This window comes from Protopterus annectens, chromosome 7.part0 (genome assembly GCF_019279795.1).
Source record: "Protopterus annectens isolate FY-2018-M chromosome 7.part0, PAN1.0, whole genome shotgun sequence".
NCBI classification, from domain to species: domain Eukaryota; kingdom Metazoa; phylum Chordata; order Ceratodontiformes; family Protopteridae; genus Protopterus; species Protopterus annectens.
The window spans coordinates 1548218845-1548236189 of NC_056739.1; the positions used below are offsets into that span (position 1 = coordinate 1548218845).

General features: G+C 46.8%; 1 protein-coding gene across 4 annotated transcripts in view; it reads right to left on the minus strand.

Moving 5' to 3' along the window:
- Positions 1 to 819: 819 nt before the first annotated feature.
- The window catches only part of LOC122807122 (CCHC-type zinc finger nucleic acid binding protein), a 302269-nt gene continuing 285743 nt past the window's right edge, over positions 820 to 17345 (minus strand). For all 4 annotated transcript variants that reach the window (XM_044078096.1, XM_044078095.1, XM_044078097.1 and 1 more), the window contains one exon: positions 820 to 1846. In XM_044078096.1, the coding sequence (XP_043934031.1) occupies positions 1729 to 1846 (118 nt within the window). In that variant the 3' untranslated portion in view covers positions 820 to 1728. The remainder of the gene's footprint in view (positions 1847 to 17345) is intronic.

A 17345-nucleotide genomic window follows, 5' to 3' on the forward strand; every position in this document is an offset into this window, starting at 1 on the left:
AGGGTAAACCTACATGTAGAATACTGCAGCACTGGAATAGGACATTTTACCTGACTGCAATGGTACAAATTAAGCTGACCACAATCTCTGAAGCCCAGTGGGATGGCACTCTAGGACAGCAAGATGCACAAAGCTTTGCAAGACTGGCCAGCTGCTATATTCTTGTCAGGATTGAGCTCACAGCTGCGACTACTGCATTAGTGATTTATGATGAACACTGCTCATGTAACCAAAGTGGCATTTGGATGGCAGGGTGGGGCTCTTCTAAGGCAGATAATTTATTTTCTTATTCAGGCAGGCCTGGATGGCTTCATCTCCCTACAATGGCCTCAGGCCTGAAACCATGAAATACTGTAAGTGCTAATGTCATAATCGAACCCTAAAACAGCAGTCTTTCCCACTGCTACTTTTGAGAGAAACCAGACATCCTCAAGCAAATATGCTACTTTTAACTGTGGCAACTGTATGGGGCTGACAGCACAGGAGTCTCCATATTCACAGAAAAGGACCATGCAGACATGTTTGAATAAAGACAAAAGGCGGCTCCCCAATGCAGCACTTACCAGCTTTGCTCCTCAGTTGTAGCCTAGAGACAAACATTTTCAACAGCAAACTAAATATAGCCAAGCATATGTCCCTTTTACACCAGGTACAGGAGAACCTGCTACATAAGGGTATAGAGAAATAAGGATGCCAGCCCAGCCATGAGGGTAAGGGACACAGCTCTGAAATGTCTGACCAGACATTTTCATTTCTCCTAAAAGCTGTAAAAGTCATTGAAAAGTCATGATTTTTTTTTAAAGCACCACACAAACCAAGTTCCCCTTCCTCCTCCAGCTTTATTGATAGTTTAAAATTACATTTCTATATTTCTATAACTTTAATTGCTTTTACCATCCACTTTAAAAACTGATTACAAGCAAAATGATATTAACAGTTGTCTAAGTGATATAGTGTACAAAAATAACATCTCAATTTCTGTGAAAACACATTCAACTGCAACTCCTGAACAGTTCCAAAATTTACTTTTCATTGTTTCCACTGACATATTTTACGGGTTTTTTTTTTCCAAGTTTCTACATTACTTTGAAAAAATTTTTATTTAACCATTTCATTAACATCTGCATCTTAGCCAAGATTCAGAAGCCAAGCGCCTTTTTTCTGTGTTTTTTTTTTTTTTTCCGTTTACCGTGACACTTCCCTTCTTGGCTGTTGACAGGCGATATAATGTGTTCTTGTTTTTAATTTACTCCCACTGAACTGCACTGTAGGTAGGGCCCGACACAGATGTGGCTTTACACCGTGAGCGGTTTCTGAGGTCTGACAATCCAAGGCCAATAATTTTAAAATTAAATCCCACGAGGAAGTTTTCCACAGACACTTCCAAGATTTGGTAATCCTCCCTCACAGGGCCGCTTTCATGGATCCCAGAGAAGACTTAACTGGTCTGACTCAACTCTTCCCACTCATTAATCCCTATTCACCAGTGGCAAGGAAAGGGGGTTCTTTTAACAAAGCATTATACATAACACCTCTACCAAACTAAACAAACTTTTTGTAGTTAAATGCAGAAATTCGATTTTCCACCCCTTTCCTCCTATTACACGTCAAGTAAAGCTCACTGGCCTGGGACTAGCCTCTATCTGCCAACCTTTGGCCAGTGAAGAGGATTCAGAGAAAATAATACAACCATCAATCAGAAAAAGGAGGGGCGACAAAGGAATAGGATTAAGCTGTAGCCTCAATTGTGCATTCGCGTGCAAGGTGTCCAGACTCTCCACAACGATAACAGTTGACTTCACTTGTTTTGCTGCAGTTGATGGCAACATGACCAGTTTCACCACATCTTAGAGAGAAAAAAAGAAAAGACATAGGTTTCACAAGCAGTGAAAGCACAAGAAATCCAACCCAATATTTTAACTCGCTGCCAATATGCTGGAAGACTGCCAACAATGTATTAAGCATATGGATTTTTGTAGTGCATCCTGAATACATACACTGCTTCACTAAATGAACATGCAATCAACCAACACATTTACATTTCACCTTTTTTTTTTTTTTAAATGGTTGAAAAGCAGAAGAAAAACAGAGTTGATAAAGTCTGAGCCAGTGTAATTTGCTATAGTATTTCAAAGTTTTTTTGCTTTGGGCACTTGAATTATATAAAAAGTACAAAATATAAGAAATCAAAAGTACATTTTTTTCCCAAAGTTGCAAACATTTACAAATCAAAAAATTAAATCTGCAGAATTTTAGGCGGTAAAAACAAAAGAAAGAAAAGAACTACTTACCACAACTCTAGATCTGCAATAAATGCATCCACATTCTGCAAACGTAAGGAATACATATCATAGATATTAGGACTGCTTGCTTCCTTAATGCTACTCTGCTCCCAGGTTTTTTGTGGCATGCTTGCATAACATTCTCAGGATCTACTCTACAAGTAATTAACAGCAAGAAAACAGAGTAAATGGTGCTAGCCACAGTGTCCAACATGCAACAAGGAACTAGAGATGGACAGGATTATTTCTGGCCTTGAACAGGACAAGGAGTTATAACGGATGCACTTCCTACAGACACACCATTAAAGGATAAGTACATATTTGGAAGCCTGGAGGGGAAAACGCTACATACTTGGGTGGGTCTTACTAGACAAACCTGCAAGGCTTGGCATAAACTACAGCTGCCCAAAGGTCAACCACAGAATCATGTACTAGGTAAGAACAGACTACCAGTTATAGAAATAGTGGGTCTTTGGCATGGGCAGCATGACAAAGCTTTAGCACCAAATCCACTAAGGTACAGTGACTTCCAATATTGGGTGACCAGAGAATCATGTGACCAAGAAAGAATAGTTATCTTATAACCATAGACGTCAGTTTCCATGCTGCAGTAGTCATACTGTGGGATTTTCCACCTCAGGCAACCAGATGTCTGTTCCAATACAAAAACTTAAGCCTGGCTGTTGTAGGTGTGTGGGACGTCACACAGGGCCCTAAACCAGGGACCATAAATGTGACATCTGCACACACAGACCTCAGAACTTGAAGCCTAGATAAAGTAAAGTAAGTACAGTTGTGTACACTTACCATAAATGCAGATATTCAAGTGTATTCACTGTTGCAGTCATCACATTACAGTTTATCTGCTTGCAGTAGCCCTCAGTCGGCCTGATTATCAAAGTCTTGGGTCCTGCATTGGTTGCTGTCTCATCTTCCATGACGTCAGGCAGGCAGGGGTATAAAGCATGCAGCCGAAGCCATTACAAAAGTTTTTCTTGCCCCAGATGTCGGGTGCCCCCATAATGGAAAGCAATTATATACAAAGTTACACCTCCAACAAAAAAGCAAATACACAAAAAAGCTAGCACAGTAAACAAGAATAGAGGTATAGTTAATAGAAGTCAAGGTGCTGGAGGGATGGTAACCAGGACTGCAACAGTGAACACACTAAGATCTACAAAACTGTACTATGCTCTTCGTGTTTCACTGTTGCAGTCATCACAGTTGGGTAGATTCCCAAAGCTAAGGATGGCAAGAGGTAATTGGACAACATTAGGACCAACTATAAGGCCCTGCAGGTCGTCATGGGTATAAAACATGCAGCCAACACCATTACATCAGTTTTTCTTGCCCCATATGTCAGGTGCCCCCCTAATGGAAAGCAATTAAATCTATAAATATGCAAGGCGATTCCTCAAACAAAAAAGCAAATACACCAAAAAGCTTTTAAGCATAGTAAAGGAGAGTAGAGGTATAGCGAAACATAGTAAGGGGGCTGGAGGGTGGGTAACCATTACTGCATCAGGGAATACACTCCAACATCTACATTTACAGTAAGTGTACACAACTGCACTATCTTCTTCGTGTTTCACTGTTGCAGTCATCATATTTGGATAGATTCCCAAAGCTAAGGATGGGAGGAGGAATTTAGATAGCATTAGGACCAGCAATAAAGTCTTGTAAGACTGCAGTGGCAAAGCCAGCTTTGGATTTAGAGAAAATTGGCGGACGGTAATGCTTGATGAAAGTATGTGCAGAACTCCAGGTAGCAGCTTCTAGGATGTCCCTGTTAGGGACACCTCTGAGAAAGGCTGTAGAGGTAGATGCAGCCCTGGTTGAATGCGGCCTTATCTCCTTTGGGGTAGGTTTTCCATGGTGCTTACAGCAGAAATGAATGCAATGGCCTATCCACTTAGAAATAGCCTTCCCTCAGCCCCCGCAGCTGTTCAGATTTCCTGAGAGGTTTAGTCCTGCTCAAGTAAAATCTAAGTTGTCTGTGCACGTCCAAGGAGTGCAGTATTCGTTCCCCTTTGTTCTGTGGATTAGAAAAGGTTGGTAATTTAATGGACTGATTAAGGGCCACACTGGATACCACCTTGGCATGAAGGAGGGATTGGTCCTGAGGAAAACCCTGTCTGCATGAAAGATGATGAAAGGCCCCACACAGCCATGAGGGCCTGTAATTCACCCTTCTTGCAGAAGGGATGGCTAGAAGAAAGGCCGTTTTCCAGGAAAGGAATTTCAGCTCTGCACTTGCAGCTTTCTTGAAGGGAGGTAGAGTGAGCTTTTCCACTACAAAGTTAAGGTCCCAGGCTGGAGTAGGGGCTTTCTTGGGTGGTCTTAAGTTTTTGGCCCCTCTGAGGAATTGCTTCAGCAGTGGATGAGAGAAGAGGGGTGGTTTTGTATTGTAATTAACTGAAATGGCTAAGGCATGAATTTTGATGGAGGGAAAGGCCCTTGCGAAGCATCTCAGTTAAGTACTGCAGGGGGCTGCTGTGCCCATCCCTGGAGTTTGGCTCCACGAACAGAATATTTTCCATTTTTCTGTTCATACATAGCTGTTCATGTTAGTACTAGGCTAACTGCCCTCATGGGCCATTTTAAGCCTAGCCAATTACTCCACGTGAGAATCAAACCCTGTACCTTGCGTCTGAAAGGTAAACAACTTAACCATTATGCCAACCCTCCTCCAACCCCAGCACAGGACTTTCTAGTACTAGACCTCCTTGCTTCCAGAATGACATCCATCACTTGCTTACTGAGGGATGGTAACAGAGATCAGGTAATTAGCCAAGCTGCCAGGTTCAGGGTTTGAAGCTGTAGGTGCAGAATCTGGCTTTCCTGCTGAGACACTGAGGCAGGAGCCATGGTGTCAGTAGTGACACTGCGCAAAAGGGGGCACACCAGTGTTGGCATGGCCAGTCTGGTGCAATAAGTATCGTTCTTGGTTTGTCCTGTTTTATCTTTAGTAGTACCTTGGAGAGGAGAGGCAGAGATGGAAAGGCATAAACGGACAGTTTTTTTCCCAGCTGAAGTACAGGGCATCCACTTTCCAAGCTGGTTTGAGGGGAGTCCTTGTGCAGAACTTGTCCAACTGGTAGTTCTTGGGGGATGCAAACAGGTCCATCTCTGGGCTCCCCCATTTGTTTCTCAACATGTTGAATATCTGTTTCCAGTTTCCACTCATGTGGGTCCATAAGATTTCTTCTTAGGTCGCCTGCCAGTGTATTTAGCTTTCCTGGCAGGAACTGAGCCTGTAGGTGCACTTGGTAGCTCAAGGATATGTTCCACACAGCCATGGCTAGACTGCAGAGAGGGTATGAGTGGGTTCCCCCTTGCTTGTTTATGTACAACATAACAGTGGTGTTTCTATACAGCTAACATTTGATATGCAGGTGCATTTGACTTTGGTTCCATTTGCCCTGAATACACTGCCCTGCCAAGTGAGCCCCCCATGCATAGTCTGATAGGGTTTGGGCGGCAGGGGGTAGTGTGAATGGCAGTCCCTTGTTTTGGTGGCAGGCCACTGCCCACCAAAGGAGCTCTATCTGTAGACAAGGCATGATAGGAATAATTGCTTTTAGATCCTGAGAATGTTGACACCATAGGCTTTTTAGATACCATTGTAGTTTCCTCATATGCATTCTTGCATATGGAATTAGTAGAATGCAGGAGGCCATGAACCACAGGGCTTCCAGTATTTTCCTTGCAGATAGCTGGGTCTTTGTGGCCAGTAGTTTGAAGTAGGCTGTCAAATTAACTTTTTTTCGCTGGAGTTAGGTAGGCAATCTTGGAAGTTGCATTCAAGCTTGCTCCCAGGAATACAATTTGTTGGCAGGGTATAAGATGCAACTTCTTTTTGTTTATGGTGTACACCAGAGAAAGTACAGTTTTGTACCTACCATAAATGTAGATGGAGTGCTCATACAGCTGCAGTCATAACAGATGGGTTATCCTGCCGTCAGGCGGGTCCTCGGTCGGCCGAATTCCAAAGTCTAGGTCCGGCATCTGTTGTCGTCGCTTCCTCCCTGACGTCAGTGCGGCAGGGGTACAAGAGGCAGCCGACGCCATTTTCTTCAGTTTTTCTTGCCCCAGATGTCAGGTGCCCCCAGAAGGAAGGCAAACAATGTTATGCAAAAATGCAATGTTAATAAATCAAAAACAGTAGTTGCAAGCAAATACACCATAAAAGAGTACCCCAAAAGGTTATATGAAAAGGGTTTGTCATAAGGCCTGTCCTAAGAGGGGTTGGAGGGAGGGAAACCTGGACTGCAGCTGTATGAGCACTCCATCTACATTTATGGTAGGTACAAAACTGTACTATGTTCATCATGCATACAGCTGCAGTCATAACAGATGGGTAGAATCCCAAAGCTAAGTAAGGGTGGTAGGCACTAAGTGGAAATAGGAGGGGCTAGGATGCCCTGCAGGACTGCTGTGGCAAAGCCCGCTCTAGATTTAGAGTATAGTGGGAGGTGATGGTGCTTGGAGAAAGAGTGCACTGAACTCCAGGTGGCTGCTTCCAAAATATCCTTGGTAGGGACCCTCCTGAGGAAGGCTACAGAGGAAGCTGTGGCTCTGGTGGAGTGGGATCTGATGCATGCAGGCACAGTTTTTCCATGAAATGAGTAACAAAAGCGTATGCAGTGGGCAATCCATTTTGAAATTGTCTGTTTGGAAATCGCCTTTCCTTGAGCACCTGCAGCACAGGACACAAAGAGTTGCTCAGATTTCCTGAATGGCTTTGTCCTGTCCAAATAATAACGAAGTTGTCTGTGAATGTCCAAGGAATGTAGTAGTCGCTCCCCTTTGTTTTGTGGATTAGGATAAAAGGTAGGTAAGTGGATAGACTGATTCAAAGCTACACTGGATACTACCCTTTGGCATAAAGGTAGGGTTGGTTCGTAAGGAAACTGTCCTGATGGAAAATGATGAATGGTTGCACAGCCATGAGGGCCTGTAGCTCCGAAACCCTGCGAGCTGAGGTGATAGCCAGAAGAAAGGCTGTTTTCCATGACAAGTACTGTAACTCTGATGAAGAAGCTGGCTCTAAGGGAGGAAGGGTCAGCTTTTCCAATACGAAGTTGAGGTCCCAAGCAGGGACTGGTAGTTTCCTTGGGGGTTTTATATTCTTTGCCCCTCTGAGGAAATGCCTTAAGAGAGGATGAGAGAATAAAGGAGGATCTGTGTTGTATTGTGCAGAAATGGCTGAAGCGTGGATCTTGATGGAGAAGGAAAGTCTTTTAGTTATGTACTCACCATAACTTCAGATGTTTGGGATCCATCTCGCCTACATTCTGACTGATGGGTTCGGAGCCGATCCCTCGGCTCCAACTCGGCACGCTTATGCCAAAGAGCGAAGTTTCTTATTGGCTGAGCTTACTATATCCCAGGATGCACCACTACCAGTCCCCCAGATCTAGTTTGTCCGCATACATGCACACATGCACGCACTGCTTATATAACATCGTCAGATGAAACAAGATAAAAACAGTAGAACTCAAAACCGTTCAATCTCTTCTGATCTCCCAGGCAGGGGGAAGGAGGGTGGGTATTAGGAATGTAGGCGAGATGGATCCCAAACATCTGAAGTTATGGTGAGTACATAACTAAAAGATGTTATGTGATCCTATCTCGCCTACATTCTGACTGATGGGACAGCGTCCTAGCACCTGAATCCTGGGTGGCTCACTGGAAAACACTCCTGAGTACCGTGGAACCAAATGATGCTCGCCCTTTAGATGCCACATCCAATTTATAGTGGGAAATGAAAGTGTGCGGATTGGACCAAGTAGCCGCAGCACAAATCTCCGATATAGCGAGTTTGGAATGAAAAGCTATAGAAGTCGCCATAGCTCTGGTAGAGTGAGCTTTGATAGATGTTGTAAGTTGCTTATTCGAAGAAGAATAAGCCTGAGTTATACAATCTCTAATCCATTTGGAGATAGTAGCTTTTGTGATGGTTTTACCCAATTTATTGTCTGGGAAGGACACAAACAACTGGTCTGACTTACGAAATTGCTGAGTCCTGTCTAAATAGAAGCGCAATTGCCTGTGAACATCCAATTTATGGAGAGTGTATTCTGCTTCATTGGAGAATTTTGGGAAGAAAACTGGTAGCTCTAAAGATTGTTGGAGACAGAGATTAGAACAGACCTTTGGGACAAAGGATGGATTAGGCCTAAGTGATACTCTATCCTTGTGGAAAATCAAGTACGGTGGTTTAATAGACAGGGCTTGAAGCTCTGAAACTCTTCTTGCAGAAGTAATTGCAACTAAGAAGGCAGTTTTCCAAGACAGATATTTTAACTCACATGTAGCAGCCGGTTCGAAGGGGAAGATGTTAATGCACGAAGCACCAAATCAAGATCCCACGGAGGCAGGATGAAAACTGGGGGTCTTAACAGGCCCGCACCTTTAATGAAAGTTTTGCATAGTCTGCTGCTCATCAATGGAGGATCCATGGATTCGTGGAATTTAGAGATAGCCGCCAGTTGGACTTTAATAGTAGAGACAGAAGATCCTTGATTAAACAGGGATGTTAAGAATTTCAAAACTTCCGGGATTGGAGCAGTGATAGGGTCTAAGCCCTGAGTTGAGCCCAGATAGCAAACCTCTTCCACTTACTGAGGTACAATTTCTTAGTGGTGGGTTTGTGGGCTGAAGATAAAATGTGAATAACTTCCGGGTCTAATGTGTGACTTCTGACTAAAGTCGGAAGTGGAGGAGCCAAGCTGTCAACTTGAAGGTGTAGGGACTGATGCTGTCGTCCCGACTGATGAATTAGCAGATCCGAGTTAGATCTAAAGTCCAAGGATCGTCCACCGCATGTTTCTTCAGGTAGGAAACCATACCTGACGAGGCCAGTATGGAGCAATCAGTATCATTGTGGACCCCAATTGAGAAGCTTTTTGAATGACTTTGGAGAAGTGGAATCGGAGGAAAGGCATAAAGTAGCCCTGTTGGCCAAGGTTGTGCTAGAGCATCCATAGCTGCTTCCCCTTGATGTGGAGTCAAGGAGAAGAACCTTTGCACTTCGTGTTTAGTGGTGTTGCAAATAGGTCGCAGCACGTCCCCATCTCCTGAAAACCTGAGCTGCTACTGTTTCGTTTAGGGACCACTCGTGAGGAGAGAGAATTGTCCTGCTCAATCTGTCTGCCAATATATTTGATTTCCCCGGAATGTGGGTCGCTACCAAGAAACGGCTGGTAGCTACAGCCCATTCCCACACCCTCATGGCCTCTCTGCAAAGGGGGTAAGATCTGGTCCCTCCTTGTTTGTTTAGATACCAGACCACCGACATGTTGTCTGTGTGGATGGCGATTATGCCCTGAGGGAGAAACTTGTGTAAGGCCTGTAGGGACAGCAGTACAGCCCTCCTCTCCAATACATTGATGTGGGATGATTGAGGGGAATGTCCTGAAAGGACCACTGAGTTGACAATAGCCACTGAAGAATCCTCATGTGCAATCTTGCCAGAGGAACTAGAAGAACCGTGGCAGACATCGAACCTAAAACTTGTAGGACCATCCTGGCTGGGGCTCTGGATCTTGAAATCAGGGCTTGAACTTGGCCTTGTAAAGTTTGGATCCTTTCGGTAGGAAGAAAAACGCGCATCAATTTTGAGTCTATCTCTGCTCCTATGAACCTTATGCGCTGAGAGGGCAGCAAGACAGACTTTGACCAATTGAATGTAATTCCCAGGGTAGCACCCAGGGAGATGGTGGCTTTGAGGTTGTCCATTAGTAGATGCCTGGTGGTGGCAGTCAGGAGCCAGTCGTCCAGATAGGGAAACACTTGGAATCCAAGACTCCTCAGGTGAGCAGTCACTACTGCCAAACACTTGGTGAACACCCTGGGGGCTGTGGTGAGACCAAAGGGCAGTGCACAAAATTGGAAATGACTGTCTCCCAGGCTGAAGCGCAGATACCTCCTGACGCCTGATGTATCGGTATGTGATAATAGGTCCTTGAGGTCTATGGAGCACATCCAAACATCCTTCTCCAATAATGGGGAATGGATTGTAACGTGACCATTCGAATTTGGATTTCGTGACGGATTGGTTTAGTCTGCTGAGATCCAATATTGGTCTCAGGTCCCCTGTCTTTTTTGGCACTAAAAAGAACCTCGAGTAATTTCCGGATCCGATCTGGTCTGTGGGGACCGGTTGGATGACTCCTTTTTCTAGCAGCTTTAAAGCTTCTGCGGCTGCAATTTCCCTTTGACTGGGTGGTGGGTCCGGGATTTTTTTGGACGGTGGGGGTGAGCATGTGAATGGGATGGTGTAACCTCCGGCAATGATCCGAAGCACCCATCTGTCCTGAGTGATTGATTCCCAGGCTTTTAGGTGCTTGGCAAAACGGCATCCGACTGGCTCCGGAGCAGCACAGCCGGGCAATCCCTCATGAGGTGTGGGAGGCTGAAGAGCCACGAAAGGACTCGCGGTCTCCAGAATTGTGGGGCCCTCTGCCGCCTCTGGGACTGCGTCTCCCAGAAAAATTTCCCCGTCCTCTGCCTCTGGAAGGGGAATCTTCCTGCTGTTGAGGAAAAAACTTACGTGATTTACGGAACCACATCTTCCCTCCTCCTTTAGCCTTGGGATAAGGCCGAAAGGGAGTAAAATAACGGGCACCTACGGCAGATAAAGTTTTTCCCTCTTGCTCACAGCGGGTAAGGGTGTCTTTAACCTTAGGTCCAAACAAAGAGGACCCATCGAAGGGAGCGTCGGAAGGAAGACTTGAAGGCCTCCGAACTGACACAAACGGAGCCAGGCTTGTCTCCGTGAGCCACGCCTGTGCCTGCCGCTACCCGCCCGGCCGCATATGAAATGAGCCTCATGGACGAGTTAGAAATTGACGTAAGGATAGCCAACTGAGAGCTAACCGACTGGGCTAGCTGCTCAGGTAGGTTACCCGAGAGGGAATCTGACAGCTCCTTGACCAGATCCCTCTGAAGTCTGGTAAAATGTGCCAAATAATTCAGGGACCTTAAAGTAAAGGCCGCTGAAGTCAGGGTGCGCTTCCCGTGCGGTCCATGCTCCTAGACTCCTTATTAGGAGGATGGACGGACATTGAAGCCTCTGCCACGTCCTGTTGTGTAGCAGATGCCACCACCATGGCATCTACAGCCACGCCTTTAGTCAGGAACTCCTTCTCGGGTGGGGCAGACAAAAATTTGTTAGGACGAGAAGGGACTGGTTCCACGGTATCTGGATGTTCCCACGCCCTCCGACAAACTAAATCCAGGAGCTCGTCAAGGCGGAGACACCCAGGAGGCGGAGGGCTGAGCCCCAAAGGCCTTGAGGAGCACTGACTCATCAGCAGAGGGGTTTGGATATCCAGCCGCCTCGTTGTTTGAGGATCTCTAAGATGTCTGCAAATGAGACATCTTCCGAGGACGACTGGGGACCCCTCCGCATCATCAAGATCAGTGTCAGATGTAATAGACTCGGGGAGTCCACGTGCTTCCTCTTGCACGATCTCTTCCTTGGGGTTCCTCTGAAGACAACTCGAAGAACCCTCAGGAGGAGGGGAACCCCAATGGGGGTAACCTCAGGCCCAGGGCTCCGCTGCCTACGGACAGGGAACTGCCAAAGACCCAGTCTCCACGCCCAGGGAAGGTGCTGGTAAAGCCGGGAGATGGCGAAGACTTGGCCAAGGCACTCCTCATAGCTCTGAAAGCCGGACCCCAGAATCCTGGGAGTGTCCGGTCCCGAGCCATGATAGCAGACGGAAGTCCCGCAGAAGCACCGAGAGGGAGGCTCGGAACAGATAGCATAGGTCCCGAAACATCACCCCCAGGTCCAGCCGAAGAAGTCCGTGTGCCAAACTCGGACCCGAAGGCCGGGGTTGGAGTAAGGGTCGGAGCCGACCCTAAGATCTCCACCGGCTCCAACAGCACCTGCTCCGACGGAGCCGAAGCGGTCGGAGGAGGAATAGCAATGACATGGGCATGGGCCATCGGCTCCGAAGCCAACTGGGTCGGAGCCGAAACAAATTTTTGAAAGACTGGGGACTGGAACAGTCTTTGGAGCACCCTGTCTATATCCGAATCCAACATCCTCGATGACCAAGAGGATACTGAACGGGTTCGAGATGGCCTCTCCAACGGCCCCAAAGGGCTAGGGGACCGGCTCCGAGGCGACCCGATGACCATCGGCGCCGAAGGAATACCCACACTAGTTTCCATCGGTGCCGAGGAGGACTTCGGCGCCGAGGAGGAAGTGTCTGAGCGGGCAACCTTTGTCGGCTCCGAGACCAGTGGAGCCGACGAAGGTGACCCGCCCCTCGATGCCCCAGCCATCGGCTCCGAAGCCAGAGGAGTCGAGACTGGTGGCATCGAGGCAGACCGTTCCGCCCTCGGCTCCGAAGTCCTTGGAGCCGAAGGAGAAGCCTGCCTATGTCTTTTTGGCGGTCGGATCAGACGGACTGGTCGGAGCCGACGCCCTTTTCTTTTTAGCTGGAGAAGGAGAGGATGCCAAAGCTTCTTCAAAGGAGGGTTTTATTAAACCTTTAAGAATGAGTTTATTTTTCCTCTCCTGGAGGACCCTCGAGGAAAAAGCGTGACACACACTGCATGACTCTTGTAAATGTTTTGCACCCAAACAATAAACACAGAGAGAGTGATCATCTGTGATTGACATCTTAAAAATTACATTTGGTGCATTTTTTAAAGCCCGAAGGCCTAGGATTTTGAGACATTATAACAATAATGCGGTAATTCCCTGACAGAAAAAACAACACTATCCACTTGACTTTCTGATTTAACTGACACTACCAAAAATCAGTTTACAGCTGCCGATTAGGTAAACAATCCGTAACAATTAACTCAAGGGTATTTTGAAAACCCCTAAGGTTTGAGAGGGGTTGACTGACCGGGAAGGCCCTAAGATGAAGGAGGCCTGAAATCAGAACCAACGCCCAATCACACTACAAAGTTTCTCACAAAAAACTCCAATCACACACAAAAGGAAAGAGTAGCCGTTAAAACAGCTTTTTATGACAAGAACAGCAAATTTCTGACAGAAAAAAGTTAGTAAAATACTACTCAGCTCAGCCAGCTCGAGACCACGTCTTCGCAAGTTAGCGGCAAACGAGATCTGGGGGACTGGTAGTGGTGCATCCTGGGATATAGTAAGCTCAGCCAATAAGAGACTTCGCTCTTTGGCATAAGCGTGCCGAGTCGGAGCCGAGGGATCGGCTCCGAACCCATCAGTCAGAATGTAGGCGAGATAGGATCACATAACATCCATTGTTTAACATCTCAGCTAGGTACTGTAAAATTTGAGGTACTTACCAAAGCCATATTTGGGTAACTGAACAGAGCACCAGAATATTTAGAAGCGTAAATATACCAACAGTTCGTTGTTTAAATAAGGCACAAAACCAACCGCGGGGTACGTTGTGGCCCGGGCCTAGGTAAGGAATATAGTACGAATGAAAATGAAAATCTTTGAGGTATTTGCTTTCCACAAGAAATACAATTATTGACTTTTACTGACATCGGTTTAGAGCAAGAAAAAGCTTCCCCAACGGGACACTTGGCTTAGTTGAAGACTCCATTTCTGAAACTCAGCAAGAAAGACTGATGTAATGGCGTCGGCTGCATGCTTTATACCCCTGACTGACAGGTAGACGAGACAGCAACCGACGCAGGACCCAAGACTTTGATAAATCAGGCTGACTTGAGGGCTACTGCAAGCAGATAACCCCAAATGCAACAGTGAAATACGAACATCCCACAGATCTATAGTGATGGTTTTCCACAAGGAAGGCATTGGGTAAGGCAGCCGGACAGGTCCCCCCTATCTAGAAAGGGTCATTTGTTGGGGGGGGGGTTCCTGGGATAAGGTGGTCTCAGAGGTCTCCTTTGTGGTCTGGCAGTAGAAGGGCGAGAGGTGGAAGGGGCCTTTTTGACAAAAGGATGCTTTGGTTGGGTAGTTCCTGTAGTATCTGGGCACTGGGAACATAGAGTGCTTCAGGTCCTGCAGTTCCTTGCTTTTTTTCTTGCAAGTTTTTTCTCCAGCATTTTTGCCAAATAGAAGGTAGTTATCCAGAGGAGCATCCATGACCTTGGCTTTAAAATCATCTGGCAGAGATTGTAATCTGCGCAAGGCTGATGCAGCAGCAGGAGATCTTGCAACTGCTTCTGCTGCATCACAGCTGCAGCAGATGGTGTCTGGCTCCTTGGGTGGCCAGGGACAATTTTGAGGAAATGTCAGACTTGGCTGGACAGTCAGGGATGGTAGCCAACAAAGTGGTGGTCTGAGAAACCAGGTTTAGGACATACTTCATGTGTGTTTGGTAGTTTAAAGCCCTGAAAGCTAAGGCAGAAGGTGGCGTATACCTTTTTCCCCATACTGTCCATGGTTTTGCTGTCTTTATAGGATGGCAATAGGGAAGCAGAAGGCAACTGCCTAGACTGCGTCTGGGGATACTGCAATAACTGCTGGGTTGGCCAAGGGTGGTTTTATTAGGAACTTGTAGTCCTCAGGGACTTTGTAAAACCTATCCGGCCTTTTAGGAGCAGGAGGTTGAGAGTCTGGGTTTTTGGAAACAGAAGTGAAGGCATGCAAGAAAGCTGGGAGTACTGGAGGGATGGCTGAAGGTGAGGGGGGAGTCAAGCTGTATAAGCTCAAAGTATCTCTTCTGGGTATCAGAGACTAAAGTATCCCACTTGAAATACTTTAATTTTTGAAAGAGTCTCCCCAAATAAGTCCTCAGGTGGGGAGCCCCCTTCAACAGAGTCTTCTTCAGGTGAGTAATAGTCTATGGGAGAGGCAATCTGAGAGACGCAAGAGTAAGACTGGTCTGGGTCTTACTGAGTAACTGCTTGATGAGTAGAGATTAAAGGCAGGGAGGAGGCAGAGGCTGGCCTAGCACATGCATGCTAGTGGGAGTAGGGCCTGTAGGCCTAAGTGCCATAAAGCTAGGACTCCGCACATGCATGCTAGTGGGAGTAGGGCTTGTAGGCCTAAATGCCATAAAGGCCTGCATCAAAGAAGTGAGGGATTCCTAGTCTGGGGTTGCTTGAGGCATCGGGCTCAAGTATTTTTTTGGTTTCCTTTTAGTAGGAGTGTGCATCCGGGTAGGTAGGGAAATGGAGGACTGCGCTGGAGTAGGAGAAGTTGGCCGGTCAAGCGATGGTTCCCCCTTGATGGCCGTTATAACAGACTTCTGAATCATCTCCACTGACATGCTTTCTGTGGCTACTGATACTGCCTCTTCCAGAGGAGCGGTCAGAACCGGAGTAATCTGGTGTTCCACGATCCCTAGAAAGTTAGTCAGCAGAACATCTGAAGGCCTGCAAACCTTGGCCTTCTTCAGAGGTTGTTCGGCTTGGGCGGCCAACTCTGGATCTATCCTAAGCGTGAGGTGTGAACCCCAAAGGGGTACTTATCTTTTCGGTCTTCAGATGTAGGAGCGAAGCAGTCGAAGTTGGTCATCTGCGGCTGAAAAGTTCTGAGGTCTGTGCATGCCGACATCTCATTTATACTCCATAGTTTTATGACCCTATGTGTGACGTCCCACAGCAGCCAGGCTTAAGCTTTTGTATAGAAGCAGACGCTGGGTCACCTGAGGGCTGGAAATCCTACGGTATGAATATTGCAACATGGGAATAGAAAGAAACAATTGACCCAAAAGAAGCTCATGGGATTGATGCCACAATAGGAGTCGCCCAAACATGAGACAGTCAAACAGGATGGGACAGGAAGGTCTAGCAGGAACCAGTGAACTGCTAAGGTCCACTGCAGGACTCTCATGTGAAGGCGTGCAGTTGGGACAAGGGTGATCGTGGCCAGCCTGGATCCCACCATGGGAACTTGGGCAAGAATATTATTCTATCATCGGTGAGAGACTCCAGCAGGGAGTCAGAGTGACTGTACATGACGGTGGAGTGAAGAAAGTGCCTTCAGACAGGAAAACTTTACCTTGCATAGTGTCTAGTTGGGCCCCTATGAATTCCAGCACCTGAACTGATGCCAGTTGGGACTTTGTAAGATTCATGGTAATCCCCAGGGACGGGGCTAGATGAGGAAAGTAATCTCTGGTCTGTATTAGTCAATGCCTGCAGGGAACAGAGAGAAGCCAATCGTCCAGGTAGGGGAAGACTGGAAATCCCTGCAGTCGTAGGTGAGCTGCCACCAACGTCATTACTTTTCTAAATACCCTGGGGGCAGTGGTGAGTCCAAAGGGGAGTACTCTGAACTGAAAATTATTGGCTTCCAGCCGGAAGCAGAAAAACCTCAATACGCACCTGTCCATCTTGACGTGGTAGTACACGTCCTGGAGGTCTACCGAGCACATCCAGTCGTTCATCTGCAGAAAGGGCAGATTATACCGAAGGGTGACCATCAGAAACTTTGTCTTGTCATTTGACAGGTTCAGGGTTGACAGATCCAGAATGAGTCGTAGAGCCCCTGTTTTCTTTGGGGCGAAAAAGAACCTGGAACAAATTCCTGATCCAAACTGGTCTGGGGGGACAGACTAGATAACTCGTTTCGCGAGTAGCCTGGCAATTTCTGCAGCTGCCACCTCCCGTTGCCCGGGTGAAATTGGGGGGAATGAAGAAAAGGGATAGAGTGACCTCTGGGTATGATCTGCAGAACCCAACAATAGTTTGTAACGTACTCCCAGACTGTTGGGTGCAGAGATACATGCCCTGCCGACTGCCTCCAGAGATTAGCATTCAGGCAATCCCCTCAGGACTGCTGAAAGGGTCTGTCCGGGAAAGCATCCTGAGACCCTTGGCTCTTCGGACCTCCTCTGCACCTGGGGGAAGATGTATCCTGAGCGTTTAACCCTGAAACTTCTGGAATCACATCTTCTTGACCCCACATTGGATTCCTTGAAAAGGAACTTTGTGGAGTGGAGAAGCTGTTCCTGACAGCAGATAAGGTCTTCCCGTCCTTCCTGCTCTGGGTTACTGCATCACAAGCAGTTTTTTCCAAACAAGGTGGAACTGAAGGGAGGGGTTCATGAAAGACGCTCTAAAGGGCTCCAAAAAAGCACTAAGGCTGAGTCAGGTATGTTGCCTAATGGCCATGCCCATCCCCACAGCCTT